General features: G+C 38.4%; 1 protein-coding gene across 1 annotated transcript in view; it reads right to left on the bottom strand.

Annotated features, from left to right (window-relative positions):
• Positions 1-16,187, bottom strand: part of HOMER1 (homer scaffold protein 1) — an 85,570-nt gene that overhangs the window by 5,041 nt on the left and 64,342 nt on the right. Inside the window, exons 6-8 of the mRNA XM_066338894.1 lie at positions 15,590-15,746; positions 2,861-2,971; positions 1,085-1,165 (exon numbers count right to left, since the gene is read on the bottom strand). Coding sequence (XP_066194991.1) covers positions 1,085-1,165; positions 2,861-2,971; positions 15,590-15,746 — 349 coding nt within the window. The remainder of the gene's footprint in view (positions 1-1,084; positions 1,166-2,860; positions 2,972-15,589; positions 15,747-16,187) is intronic.

The following is a 16,187-nucleotide window of genomic DNA, read 5'->3' as shown; positions in this document are numbered from 1 at the left end:
TGTTCAGATGAAAACTTGTATTTTTAGCCTAAAGCTAGCAACCATTTTTGGAACAGGCAAGGTCAGGTGTACTCAAAATGCTCTTCAAAGTAATAACATACTTTGTACAAACAAGTTGAGGTAAGAATGGAGAAAAATTATTAGACTCATTTTGATCTTTAGTGGTTTATTCTGTAGGTTAAAATTGGATTCATAGAGGTTCCAATTCATGCCATGCATTTCAAACAATACTTGCCTAATGATTTTAAAACTGTGGCTGTGATCTGATGGGGCTTGCTTTCAGCATGCTAAGCCACAGAACAGAGAGGATCCCCTTTCAGAATTTTACAGCTGGAGCTATTTAAAGCCTGAATTTTCCAGTTCTTTCAAAACTCTGAAGGCTGAACCAAAGTGCAATCCACCTAAGCTTTTGGTCAGCCTCATTCCAGAGGTATGACAAGGAATGTGGCCATGTGCTGGCTGGTCAGTGCAGCAACAGACAGGCAAGAGCTCAGATGGAGGAAGGGAGGATGTAAGGAAAGAATATAAGTTCCAGCAGCCTCAGGTATCTGGCATTACACACAGTAAGAAACAACTGCTAAAAACCAATTAAAGCACAATGTTTCTAAATAATTCCAAGAAAATGTAGAAAGTATGTGTTTTTAAAGGCTGTACTACACAAGAGCACTTTAACCCCGTACTTTCTCAGGGCAGGTTTAAAAGCTGTACACAAACTCATCTCAGGCTGATGACACACACAGTTTCAGTGGCATGCAAAAACTATGGGAAGACACTACTGTGAAAATCACACCAGAACTGACCAGGACATGTATCAGTGAAGGATGTTTGCTAACCTGAGAATACTCTGTGGACTTGTAAAAGCAATGTTGATCTGTTTCCTCAGATAAAAACAGCAATTTACAGCAGATAGAAATTTTGGTACAAATTCCTAAGGGTCATCCCAACAAAACAACTTCAGGTTGGTCTAACTTACACATTCATCTGACACGTTCAGTGAATATAGCACAAGTTGCACATGTGAACTGCTCACTTGCTGACAATTTTTTCCATTTTCTCTGAATTAAGATGATGCACTATAGCTCACCTGTAACTTCTGGGTCAGAGAATCCCTCTGTGCCTGGAGCTCTCTGGCATTTTCAATCTCTTGTTTCAATCCTTCTATTTCCTAAGGGAGAAGAAACAACCATGCTAGCAACGTGTTACCTGGCTTGGTCTTGGTGCTGGTAATCTGGCTGCTGCCTCTTCATCTTCTGAGCAAGTCATTGCAACAATAACAAAACTGGCAGTTGGCTACTGCCCATCAGAGAACATGAAGTGTAAGCCTTGCTCCCAGAACTTCTGAATCACAGTCCCAAAACAGCAACTCCATTGTGAATGAACAGTAATAAACATAAGCATTTTCTTTAGTAAAAGTCCAAGTTTTCTTTTCCCCCCAAAGAGATATGAAATAATTTTTGACCGAAAAATTGCGGTCCCTTGTAATTAAAAAACCAAATTTATACTTTAAATTCCATTAGAATCTATCCTTTTCCCATTTTTCAAGAAAAAATCCTATTTTCAAATTTAAACTGCTTATTATGTCACCAGCAGCAGGGCTGAACATCAGAAAAAAAAGCCTGTTTTGGTTGATTTCTGTAAAAAGAGAATCTAAAAGAAATGGCATCTTTAATTTAGCAATTCGAAAATAATAAGCTATAAAAATAAGAAATATAGGTGAAAAAATGAACAGAAGAGAAACCTGTTCTTAGCTTACTTTCAGGAGACAAGAATAAAAGCTAAGAGTAAGTTCTTAGCTTACTTTCAGGAGACAAGAATAAAAACAGTTAATGAAACTAAAAGGTATCAAAACTATTAAGTACTCTTGTCCAGACAGGCATATTCACCTTCCAGAACTCCTTTTGTCAAGATTTCTTTACTGCCAACAGCTCAGCATAATTCAAAAGCAAATGGGCAACAAAATGGGAAACATTACCAAGCTGAGCCTAATCTAATAAAGTATGAGGGAGTTTGGAAAAGGCTTTGTTCCATTTTGAGGGGATATTCTGTAATGACTGTGCCTCTCTTTCATCCTCCTTGGAAAGACCTCACAGCACTGAGGGAAGGCTTGGCAAGTCACACTGCCCCTCCAAGCACACACACCAACGCCCATGGTCTCTTATATGGGGAAAATAATTCTTCCCATGCAGCTGCTTCCATCTCCTTATTCCAGCCATAAAAAGGTGATTCTTGACCCTTCTGTGGCACAGATATGCTTTCTTCTAGGAGCTATGCCAATGCAGCTGTTACTCCAGTTCTTTCATTTACTCACTGCTGGTCCAGGCCAAGGCACATGGCACAATAAATACCAAGTTTCAGGCCAGGGGCTTGGCATGTGTTTAAGGAAATTGCTGATCTTATGGACCATAAAGGTCAGCTTTATTAACAGAGGCTGAAAAATAGACTGGCTGGGCAAAAGCATTGATCGATTCCTTGTTTCAAACCCTGATCTCCAGAAAAAAGGAAAGCATGCCTACAACAGCTTCCCCTCTTAGGGATTCTAGACTACATCAGTGTGATGACTGCCCTGTGAAAAGCACTTACGACTTACTTTTGTAAAGAGAAATGTTTGGTAAAAGCAAACAGGAAAACATGATACTTTTTTTGTCGCTATGCAGATATCCAGCTCTATTTTGGACAGATGTAATTATATAAATGGACCGATGTAATTATATAAATGAAAAATTTCAAAGAAGCTGGAAAAGTATTTACTTTGTAACATTTAAAGTAAATAATTCAGTATCTAGCAGCCATCACAAGCTTAATATTGAAAGGCTTTAGAAATTATATTATAGAAAAGTCCAAAATAAATGTTAGCCGATACCTCTTCTTTTTTCTTCAGTGTAGACTCTAATTCCTGTATTGTCTGGTTTAATTCTGTTTTATGTGTGTGGACTGCATTGGCTTGACTGCTCACACACTCTAGCTCAGTCACCTGTTGAAATAAGTAGAAGAAATATATACAGAATTAATTTCAACATATTCAAGGTACTATTACTTCTTTGCGTCAATAGCTGCTTTTGATATACACACTAACTTCTGGATGACTTTTGTTGATTAAAATGGTGAAGATGTTCTTACAAAGTGAGCATAACATTCCATAATATATTGTTATGTAAGTGGTTGCTATGAACTCCTGGAAACAAAAAAAAAATTAATTTGTTATAGGCTGAAAAGAACACTAATTAAAACTTACACTAGTTATTGAAAGTTTTAAGAAAGTTCTGAATTACCACTTGATGACTAAACACAGATCTGTCTAACTAACCTCTCCATCTGACACTTTTTAATGTTATACCACTTTACTAAAAGCCACAATGTTCACACACTTCCTAGAAAGCCAATTAACATTTCACAGCATCACTTTCTGACTCGGCATCAACAGTGTAATAGCAGACACTCAGCCACTGAAGTTCAGCTGCCAAATTTTAACTTTCCCTAGTAAAGGTGCACATCTCTCAGTCACAAAGGCAACAGCTAATGTCACAATTTGGATTTGCTCAGTTCCCCGTTTATCAGCAGACAGCAAGCATGCTCCATCTGCCTTGGATAAGTTAAGATACCTGGCAGTGGTAGGCACTTTTGTTTTATTTTATAATCAAAAGGATGCTAATATTCTGCCACTCACAGATAAACAGCTTTTAAAAAATAGTTTTCAAAAAACAGCTTCTGCATCAAAGAAATAAAACCCATGCAGCTGGAATCTACACAGAAAAGTCTCTGTTCATGTACCTCTCACATTACAGGTAAGAATATTAGAGAGCTCTCACACCACATGTCTGCCTGGATGTGTGCACTAAAACATTTTTGTATAAAAATGAAAACCTAATGACGAATTTTTCCCCAGAAGTTATGAGCCTGTCAATCCTAATACATATTTTTCAACAGAGCTCTACCATGTACCTACAAACCTGGCCCCAAAACTCCTTTGAACAAAGTACTAGTTAATTCTGCAACAAAAACCTCTAACACTCAATTTAATATTCTTGAAGAGGTAGCCATTAGACAGAGGGCAGACATTTTCCAAGACAATTTCATTTCTTAGGTAAAATATTATCTCAGGGAATCAAAGTTGCTGCTCTCCAGCACCAATGTCCCCTAGCTAATAAAGCCACTGTGGTACCAGTAATTTCAGACTCTGAACTATTTGTAGGTTTAAAAGGTAGATTACTGAATCAAGTCCAAGGCAAGTCAAGATGAAATGCAAGAAATTCAAACAAGTTCTCCTTTCTGAATCACAGACCACAAACCTCTCCTCTGCAACAGCTATGATGAATCCAGGTTCTTCTGCTGGAAAGCTATTGGTTAGAAATTTTTGCACATGAGGTTTATAATGGAGAGAACTGAGATCAGAACAAATTCTTGGCAGGGGGTAAAAGGCATGAGGGAATAGGATATAGCTTGGTAATGCAACATACCCCATCCTCCCCAAAGAACTTCCTTATTTGCTGGTATTGTCCCAAAAGGAATACTAGTGCTCATGAAAAAAGGAATAGTAATTTGCTTTCTTTTATATGCCACTGAGCATTACAACTGAAGACTTAGAAGATTTTCTCAATTACACATCTATATCTGTGTTTAGATTTTTATAATACTGTTACAGTGTTCACCACTGCAATTACACAAACAAGAACTGGAACACATCGACAAGGACAAACCTATGTCTGCACAGTGTCTGACCTAGCATCTAAGGAGAGCAAGAATCAGAAAGGCACAGAGAAATTTAGGCTGGAAAGGGACTGCTGGCCATCTGGCCAAGGCCTCCTGCTCAAAACAGTGCCAATTTTGAGGTCACATTTGCTTCCTCAGGGTCTTCTCCAGTCAAGAATCCTTCACTGTCAAGCAGAATTGCGACAATTCAGACACTGCAGGTTTATGAAGAGCTCTAGCTCCTTCCTAAGTTTTGCTGGAACTGTCAAACTCATTCACCCCTTTCACCTTCAGCCCTTCTGATGTTTAACTTCTCAAACATTTCCAAACTTTCCTGCTGAGATTTTGAATAGTAACTTCCAAGAAGCCAGTCTCTCTTTCAGAACTGTTGCACTGGCCCTTACCAGGCACCAGCAGAGAATGCTCACTTACACAAAACCTCAGCTGGAGAGACAAAAGTAAGCCCAGTCCCCAAACTACCTCTGTCCTACTACCTCACACCTTGAAGCAAGCCTGCAGAGGTCTCTCCTCCTGTGCCTGAAGAAGTACTTGGACTCCCACTGTTCTCCATGTGGTTTCCTCTTGGGTGGTACACATAGAGTGGATGCATGTATTAGTGCAAGCTTGGAATCCAAGGATGAATCAGAATGTTGGATGAAATTGCACTGTTCTAGGCTGCAGCTATTATTGCTGCTTAAAAACACGTCCTGCAGCAGCCCTGTCAGGTGCACAGCTCATGTGGATACTCCCAAGTACACTCTGGTCCACACTAACACAACGCACTTACTGAAAGTGCTTAAGCAAACACAGATGATTATGTTTAAGCAGAACAGGCCGTGCTCCCACAACCTTCTTGCCAACAGAGACAACTGCTATCAGAAGGACAATTAATTAACAGCACTAAAAGGGCTGTAATGTCTTACTCTAGTCCAGCTTTTCTTTGGGCAAACATCCATCTCTTACTGATTATGCACGAGAATAACGTTCAACTGTTTTGTATACTGTTGATGAAAACTCAGTCAGTTGGGAAAGAACAAACTCAATTTAAAAACTTTAATTGGTCTTATTTAAATGCCCACTCCTACAGAGATCTGAAAAGATGTCAAATATTTTCATGTTTTTATCTTCTTGAAAGTACCTATAAAGAAGCAAAATGTATTTTGACCCTTTCAAAAAGATCTGTAGAGTAAGATGGGCAGGAAAATGATGTAATATAAAGAATATGCAATTGAAAACAGAAGTAACAAAAGATAAAGCTCTAGGCAAAAATCTGGATAGCGTTTACTTGTTCTGTTTCTTGTTTCAAATTGCATTTAATTTTCCCATGACCACTGGTCCAAAAATCATTACAAGTAACTGTTTATGCATTATGCACAGAAGGGGGCATACAAGGAAGTTAAAGTGCTTTAGCCTGACCCTCCCACAGGCTATTATCATGGACACCTCCTCATTCAGGGTTTCAGGCTTAAAAGAAGGCTCAATCAATCCTTCAAACCCTTGCACAGCAGTATCCAGCAATGTACCTGTGATTATAGTTCATTTTGAGTACAGAATTCAGACTGAAAGAACAGTCTTTGAACAGTAACTGACTAAACAAAGTCCTGCTATTGTGCTACCATAAGACTGCACTGACTTGCATATCTGAAAATGTCAATAACTCTGGCTTAGTATTTGAGACTACAAAAGAAAAAAAAGATACTGTTCTTAGCCTCTGTTTCTTCATTTTGCATTTATCATCCAGGTAAGGATTGCATATAAGAACAATATTCCGAAAAGACTTTCTAGTAACTATTTAGTGTACAAACTCTTCTAGCATGTGGATGGCATTATACTTAAATGCCTACTTCAGTGTGAAATACATCAGCTGAAGTAGAACAGCAAGGCAACTTCCTCTGGCCTAGACCCTCTCAGCAGAAGCCATCCTAGAGTTTTCTGGAAGTGTTAGTCTAGGTCCAACAACCTAGAAATGCAGGAGGACTCCAGGAAGAGGTTTTCATTGCAGCACAGACCTAGCATACTGGGCTGCTGGGAAGACTGGAGGAGTCAGGCTTCAGGCCCCATAACACCACAAAGAGTAACAGCCTTGGTGCGAGCTTAAGACAGTGACTGCCCAGAGCTTCAGAAAACTGAAAAGACTCTCAAGAAAATTCTGAGCACAGAAAACTACTTTGCAAGTGGAGACTTCAGGTAGACAGAAGCAAAGATGTAGGAATGACAAAAATATTTTGAGTGGTGACCTGCCCCAAGCAATTATTGACTAAATGATTCTGCGCTGCATTTGCTCCAGCTGGATTAATTTTTTCAAACCACTTTCTTGAGATGTACAATTCAGTTCCAAGAGATCATGAAAATCATTTTTAACTACATACAGAAATTATTCCAACTTTTACAGAAAGGCAAAGCAAGACAGATTCCATCTAGAACACAGAATCCATCTAGAACACAGAATATGTTGCACAGCTGTAGAATAATTCGGGCTGGAGAAGATCCTTAAGATCACTGAGTCCAATGCTTATCCCATGACTAAGCCACGTCTCCAAGTACATCTCGAGGTCTCTCAAACACCTCCAAGGATGGAGACTACACCACTTCCCTGGACAGCCTGTTCCAATGCTTGACAACCCTTTTTGTGAAAAAAGTTTTTCTACTAACTAAATTAAAATTAAAATTAATTAACAGGCACAACTCAAGGCAGTTTTCCCTGGTCCTTTTGCTTGTTATTTGGGTGAAGAGAACAACCCCCACCTACAGTCTCCTTTCAGGCAGCTGTGGAGAATGATAAAGTCTTCTGAGTCTCCTTTTCTCCAGGCTAAACACCCCCAGCTGCCTCAGTTGTTCCCCACACCTTGTGTGGACTTGTGCTCCAGACCCTTCACCAGCACCACTGCACTTCTCTAGATTCGTTCCAGCACCAAAATAAGCTTCCTGAACTGAGGGGCCCAGAGCTGGACACAGCACTCGAGGTGTGGCCTCAGCAGTGCCCAGCACAGGGGACAATCCCTGCCCTGCTCCTGCTGCCCACACCATTGCTGACCCAGGCCAGGATGCCATTGGCCTTCTTGGCCCCCTGGGCACAGCCTGGCTCATGTTCAGTCACTGTCACCAGCACCCCCAGGTCCTTTCCAGCCCCTCTGTCCCAGCCTGTGGCCCTGCCTGGGGCTGTTGTGAGCCAAGGGCAGGACCCAGCCCTGGCCCTTGTTGACCCTCACACCACTGGCCTCAGCCCATGATCCAGTCTGCCCACATCCCTCTGCAGAGCTCTCCTGCCCTCCAGCAGGTCGGCACTCCACCCACACTGGTGCCACCTGCAAACTGCCTGAGGGTACACCTGATCCCTTCATTCAGATCACTGATAAAGATATTAAACAGGACTGGCCCCAGGCTGTGCCCTGGGGAGCAGCCCTGGTGACTGGACACCAGCTGGGTGTCACTCCCCTCGCCACCACTCTCTGGGCCCATCTGTCCAGAAAGTTTTTTACTCATATTAGCAGCATATATTCAGTGTGCCTGTACCCTGTTTTCTGTACCTGACACTACTAACTCATCGTTTCTATATTGTATTTTTCTGTCTTTTATTTACTGTAGATGCAATATCCAAAATTTACTAGGCCAAGCTACAGTGCAGGACATACAGAGTGCTCCCATGCAAGACTGAATTTAAGAATCATCTGTGTATTTTTATCTGATTAAGTTACATTCCTAAAAGGATCATAACTATGACTGTGACACTATAGTTTCATCAATAATTGAAGATGAACTTCCCCCAAAGAAAAAGGAGCCCTTTGCTTCCCATAAGGAGAAGAGAAATGCTATTTCATGGACCAGCAAAACTGTGGATAACTGCATAAAGTTTCACATAATATATGCAGAGAAAACTTCTCAATTCATAATTGTAGACAGTACTAAGAAGCACAACAGCATGCACCAAGCTAATCATAAAAATTATTCCAGTGTAGGTTTCAAGAATAAAAAATTCTGGAAAGATTTTTGCGTTAAGAAATGTAAAAATGCAGAAAACAAGGAAAATTACTTTTCAAGGCTGATTCTGAAGGAACAAAAAGCACACAACGCTATTATTCATATAAATCACTTCTGACAGGAAATTAATTATTGTAGTTTTTCAAGATTTACCCATAGATAAAATAATAACCTGAGGGTCAGTGTTGTGCACTACTAGCAATTTATTACTTTTTTCAACAGAGAAAAACACTTAAAAGATTTTGCTGAAAAAGACACATTTCTGTCTGTGGGCAGTGATGCCTTAAGCCACAGAAATACCAAAATGTTTTCCTCATTTCTTTACAGATGAAGTAGGAATAACCTACCATCTGCTTGATTTTTGTGAAGAAAGCAATGAAACTGTAATAGGGATCTTTAAAAATACGACAGGTTTACTAGAATTAATGATTTGACCTTCATCCATGCATTATTATTGACAATTGATAAAGTAATACTAAGTTCAACGCACATCCCTCTCCCTACAATCTAATTAGCAAATACTTTTTCCAGTCACCTGGCCAGTTAATGAAACACGTGCAATGACAAACATCCTTCAGTCCTGAGGATCTAAATACAGTCATTTTCTTATTCTTCTGTGGAGTTTTGGAATTATAGGATGTATTTCATTCAGCAAGTTTTAACTATGTAAACATCTTTTCAAATGCCTCCACAAAGCATGCTTTTATAACTTGCAGATAAACGTATCTTAACACTTTTCTTAGGATTTTCTGGAAATAAGAAGATGGGGTTGACAGAACACTTCCGTGAAAAATTATTTTATTAGCCAGTGTCAGAGTAGCTTAGTTAGTGGTTTGTTTGGTTTTTGGGTTGTTTTTTTTTCAAATTATTATCTTGTATCTGACACATTCTGTGAAAGTGAATTCCCAGGAAAAAAAAAAAAAGAACGTTAACAAAACAGTCTTGGGCTCTAAATGCAAATCTTCTCTAAAAACAAGTTAAGGCAAACTGAAGAAGACCAAAAATATTTAAATCCACCATAAATTAAAAAAAAAAAAAAAAAAAAAAAAAAGCAAATTCACATTTTGATTCAAGGAACATAACCTGATAAAGCTGCTCTGTCTGAAAAAATACCATCTTTTTATTAGAGTGTAATTATCAATCAAGAGTTGAATCTTCGTGAATGCTAGGTGGATTATCTGTACTAGGAAACATGGACACAAAGGGAGATTAAAATATGTGCTGGGTTTCAGAGCTCTTCTCCTAAAAAATGCTCTGACAGTCTAAAGACTGACAATACACACCATTTCAAAAACAATATAGCACTTATGACAGCTGAAATGGATATTCTAGGGACTAAAATGTATATTTGAGAAAAAAACTCCAACATATTGTCTGAAATAAAAGGCTTGTATTCTTTCCTTTGGTATCCCCTAATGCCATGCAAAAAAGTGGTCATCTATTTTCATGGCAAACAAAAAGTACAAAGCTGTTATATAAACATATGCTAATTACAGTATCTTAAGGAGAAGATTATACATGGTTAACCTTCTTTTCTTTAATCAATCAAACCTAATTTATTCAAAATTTATTCAAAGCAAAATTTGAATTGTTCAGTAGGAGGGACACAGTCTTAAAGAAAGAATTACAAGATATAGACATCACATAGGAAAGGTGAATTACCAATAATTTTTTGGATCAGAACTCCATTCATAAATTCCTTGTTAGCATGCTTTCTGTCACCTTCCTTCATATTTACACTCTTAGATAACACTCTTCCTTGGGCGCTTAAAACCCAACAGTTCTCTACAGTAGTCACAGGGCTGCTAACAAGACTTCTCAGCGAATATGAAGTCCATTTTATGGCCTTCAATTCAGAAGACAACTTCATCACATCACATTTGCATATTCAAAAGTTAGTTTTGGCTATTCAAATATTAATGCAGCTAATGGAAATGTGGAGGTTACTTCTAAAGAGTCTGCAAAGATTTTCTATAGATAATCCCAACAGATGGTTTATACAGCATTACATACTTGTTGCAAAATTTCACAACTCCTTTTACAGACTGTTGTTTTCTTTAGGTGACACAGAAACAGGCCAATAAAATGACCATGGTTTTATTTTGGAATGCTCATGCAATTTTTCAATATCCATTTTAAAATTTCTTCCAACAATAGAAAAACCATGGTCTGTTATTTGTCAGATGGTTTTAATAACTACATAGGATATCTCACACTCATTTGATTCATTGAATGAAAGAACACAATAGCCTATTTTTTATCTTATTTTCTGGGAAATTCTTGTAAAATAACAAGTTAGAATTCAAGAGTTTACCTTTCTGTTCTTTCATGAATACCCAGGAGCTTGATCACTTTCCTTCATCTCTTTTTATCTTTTCCTGAAGATGAATGATCTTCAAGTACTGCAGCTCTTATTATTATGCACTGGTGTTATTACTTTGTGCTATTGCCCAGTGTCATAGGATGATTTACTTTAGCAGATAGTGTGCATGAAAAAATTAATAATTTTCATTTTTAACATGACAAAGACAGAACTTTGGGTTAGTTTCCATAATTTATATCATCATTCAATCTTTTCCTCTTTGTGGTATCAGGATTAATGTTAGGGCCCATGCTATTCTATTTGTCTGAAGTAGCTTACTTCAGGGTTTTTCTTTCTGTTACTGAGCTGTTCTAAAATCATCAATCCCTTTTGATGTCAAAAAGCTATGCAAGGTGTGTAGGAGTGCTCACCAGCCCCATTTAAGGAATATTTTTTGTCGTTTCTGAGCAGATTAGAGAAGGCTGAGAGCTCCAAGTTAAGCTCGTGACTAGGCTTCATATTTTCGTAGAATTATCTCTTTGTATTTGAGAGGGAAAAATCCATACACCCATTTAGCAAACTTCTGAAAAATAAACTGTCTGGCAAAATATCAAATACAGTGTTTCTGAATTAAGCTTAGAATGTATCAGGAAAAAGCACAAAACTTTAATTTATTGAGAATGCTTCACTCAGCCACACTGAATCTGTATTCTGTTTTATCTCAACTCTAGGCAGAGAACAAATGGAAGAAGGAAGATAAAGACCGCAGAGAAAGAAAATAAGTGTAGGTTAACACAAAAAACTGAACTGATAGATGAGTAAACCTTAGACCTAGAGATGGCAAAAAAAACAAAACAAAACAAAACAAAACAAAAAAACCAAAAACCAAACCAAACCAAACCAAAAAAAACTAAAGAAAGAGAAGCAACCTTAGACTGTTCCCTTAAGAATGGGACACTTACTCTTCATGATTTTGTCTCTACAAGAATTAGTAGGAAAAAAAGATTACTGTCTTAGACTGAAATTGTCAAGGGGTAAACACTGCTCAAATCATTGGAGGACTTCTGCCCATCCTAGCTAACTGCAAAGAAGCAGCTGTTCATCTATGACCACCAAACCTCACCCCTCCCCAAATACACCTACTAACTGGAATTTGGATTGTGACTGGAATGAGATAAGCTAAAGGGCGTGCTATTGTTCAGTCATCCCAGGTCCGGGGACAAGAATTTATCCACAAGTAATACTGGAACAGAGACTGGAATGCTAAAGCCTCAAATATCCAGAGGGCAATCTGCCTATGTGCCAAGTACACACCCAACTGCAGAGAGCTCCCTGGGCAGTATCAGGCACACACATATGTGCCTGAAGGGGCTCATCCCTGCAGATGGGCCACAATGGGCCATATTGAACTAAACTGCACTGGCATCATAAGCAGCTGTAACGACTTAGACCATCAAAGACTCCTGAAGGATCCCCCGACCCACAGTGAACCTACACATATATATATATACACACACGTTTATAGACACTGACTATTCAGTGTCCTTTCACTCTAAGCTGCCCCGAGGGATTTATTAACAAGAACACGAGCTACCCTTGCCTTCTAGGACAGGACATAATTTAGACTTGATATATAATATATACATAATCTCAGGTGAGATTAATCCCAGTTTGGGGAACATTTTTTTGGATCAACTGCAGCTACATGCTTATACTGAACAGATAAACTGCACAGAAAGATGGCACAAGACAGGGAATGAACACTCGCAGCCATATGTACTGTAACCAACAGTCTCCAGATCTGCCATTTGAACAGCACATTTTTGATCTGCGTAAGAAAGAAGCATCTGACTTGCAGTTTCTTTTTGAAGTGAGGCACTAATTAAATTTGAAAGACCAGTCTCCAGCATGCAGTTTAGAAGAGTTTTTGTATTGCATTGCACTGTATGGTAGCTGATTGAAATTGATTTTTTTTAACACTATATGCATATTTTGTCTAGAGAATTCAATTTCATCGGGTTAGCCAAGTCCACATTTCTCTAAAAGAAATTCCAACAGAGGGCAGTACTCCCAATGAACTACTATATTGTAATTTGCTGGCATTCTCAGAGGGAGTTAGGCACAGAGTGTTCCTATATTCTTTGTGAGATATCAACGAGTCCTGAGGTCACAGGCTACAGAATCCTCTAATAAAGACATGGAAACAATCAAAAGAGCATAGGGTAGATAATACTCTGCTATGGGATATTGTGTTTCCTCAGAAATACAAATAACTGCAGGAAATTTGCTGAAAAAAAGTTATGAAAAATCATCAGCTATTAATGAATATAGCCTCAAAGACTCAATTACTACTGTTCAGTGTAGTATCATATAAAAGCAAAATGAAATGCTAAAACCTCCTATATTCATTAATTTTATTCTCATTAATTTTATTTTCCAATAATAGATTTTAAATAAGATTTGATCAAGAGTGGTAGTAACATTAAAAAAAATAAAGGGATCTTTGCCTGTTTTGTCTGGTTGAATCTCCCAAGGTAAACACAGCTCTTGTTATTGTGCATTACTTTTCTCTCTCAGGTCTTATAAGGATTTTATTGTCTCAGCTTTGCAATGCAAGCTGTACCTTTTTTTCAGGAAGAATGCTACCTTATTATGTGCACATTTTAGCAATGAGTTCTTCACTGTAAAGTCTATCTAGTGTTCAAATCCACCTGAACATTTGCACTGTAGTAATTCTAATACAAGGCTGTAATTTAAATAATTTTATCAACAGTGGCTGTTATCATCTATTCACAAACCTGGAGCACAGGCTACAACTCCCACTTTTCCAATTGAGAAGCTTAAAGGAAATGACAGGTGAAGTGGCAGTCTCCCTCTGTACAAACAGACATGACAGGCTTCTGCTTGACTGGAACATTTCTGAAGCAAAGTTTAGTCAGCAGCTGCCAATTTCTTGAACTGAAAGCACTTTTCCAGAAGCACCAGTCTTAATTACATTTCATTTGCCTTGTCCAGTCAGCTATGGCATGCACAGTTACAGTCTGTTGGAAGTTGTTGCTTTTTCTATCAAATCCTTTGCCTAGGACTTCAGGAGTGTTGTCTGCAAGTCAGTCTAGGTGTAGGACAGCCCCAACAACTGGCCATTTCCCTAGGTTTCTTAAACTGTAGGGTATTCTTGTTTCTCTTCCACACAGGTTAGGTGTAGCCCACTGGATTTCTCACACCTCAGATGAATACAGGATTATTCTTGGGACTACCCAAATAGCCTCCAGTTAGACAAGTCCAGCACAAGTCTGAAAGATAGATTTTGCAGGATTTGGCTAGCTGTAATTGCCATATCTTATTTCCTATAGGTGAATATAGCATATAAAACCAAACGGAGAGGTCTGCAATATTCACCCTTCTTTTTCAACATACTCATGAAACCTGTTTTCATGCATAAAATTGCAGTGGTTTAGTTTGGGTTTTTTGTATTTTTTTCTCAAATAAGTATCAGAAAATCATATAGTGGGTTGGAATGGACCTTAAAGATTATCTCATCCCAACCTCCCCTGCCATGGGCAGGGATACCTTCCACTAGACCAGGCTGTTCAAAGCCCCATCCAACCTGGCCTTGGACACTTCCAGGGATGGGGCATCCATAACTTCTCAGGGCAATCTGTTCCTGTGCTTCACCACTCTCACAGTAAAGAATTTCTTCCTAATGGCTAATGTAAATCTATCACCTTTCAGTTTGAAGCCTTGTCCTATCACTACATGCCCTTGTAAATAGTACCACTTCAGTGTTAAGCACACCTCCTTGATTTTTTCTAAGCTAACCCTTATTAACAAAAGTGATAAAGCTTCATCAAAGACATCCTTCTTCCCCACATGTTACTTGTGCCTTCACTTTGCAGAGAAATATGCCCTAAGCTATGACAAATTCATATGGATAGGGTTGATAGACTACACAATATAGAGAGTTACGTATGAAAAGAGAAGCAAAATTAGATATTGAATACTTGTTTTCATAACTTAGACTTCAACATTGCATGTTATATTCCTTCTTCAAACATTGTCCTTCCTCTCCCCACTGTGAACTAACTTCTGGTTTGCCAAATGACCTCTGCAAAATCTGCCATGAAGGCAACAGCACCCAGTCCCTCCTGTGCAGATCCCTACTTGCATAACTGAAACCTTGGGTTTCAGTTGTGTTTGTGTTGTTCAGAATCCTTCCTGTGCAAGGAGGACAGTAGGCTGTTCATCTTTGTTATATGATAGCATTACAGTAAGGCTTCTTGAACTTATAGATTTGATGTCAAGTTTCTTAAATGGCTTAAATGCAGAAGTGACTGGACTTCAGTGCTACAGAGAATGTAATGAAATAGATGTGATGGCATCAAATAAAGAGTAAAGCTGCCAAACATGTCATAAGGTTTGATAAATTCTTGTGACAATAACCTTTGCAGAAAAAGAAGTCCTACAAAGCAAAGAATTTCCAACTGCAGGAAATGTTTTTAAGGAATCCATTTGTCTCAAAGACTAACCTGAAGCTGCAACAGTAAACTTGTTTTACTTGAAAATAAGTGAATATAGTCACTAGTACTTCCACCTCACGGATCCTGGCCATTTGTCTTGACTTACCCGCTTATGAAGACGTTCTGCTTCCTCCTGATATGCAGCAAGTTGCTGTTTCCATTGTTTCACATTGGCAGTGGACTCCAGCAGGGCTGCTGTGAGCTTAGCATTATTACCCTTGAGCGTGGCCAGTTCTGCCTCCCAATGCTTGCTGATTGTCGAACTGCACAGACAGAATGAGAATGGTCAGAACTTTCAAATCTCTTCCTTTATGCTTTTTAAATGTCTTACAATTTTTTTTTAATATCCATCAAAAAGAGAATTACACAAAACATTATATAACTAACAATAACCAAATGTGATATATTTGGTATATAACTAATATACCACCAAATAGAATAACCAAACTAGAATCTAAATACTCAAATCATCAAAACTATAAATTAAGAAAATAAAGGCAATACTGTTATTGGAAAACAACATCTACCTTCCAAGTTCAACAGGGTATATTTGTAAATAAAATGTTAAAGGTCATGAAATCCACATCAGCTTCCCAAAAGCAACAGCACACAATTCAAGAACATATATATAGTCACTCTTAATATATGCACATTAAATGGAAGCGCTTTTTTAATCCACTACTTTATTAAATGTGTAGTAGGAA

This window comes from Sylvia atricapilla, chromosome Z (genome assembly GCF_009819655.1).
Source record: "Sylvia atricapilla isolate bSylAtr1 chromosome Z, bSylAtr1.pri, whole genome shotgun sequence".
NCBI classification, from domain to species: domain Eukaryota; kingdom Metazoa; phylum Chordata; class Aves; order Passeriformes; family Sylviidae; genus Sylvia; species Sylvia atricapilla.
Note: the sequence above shows the minus strand (reverse complement) of the source record. Positions and strands in the feature narration are given on the sequence as shown.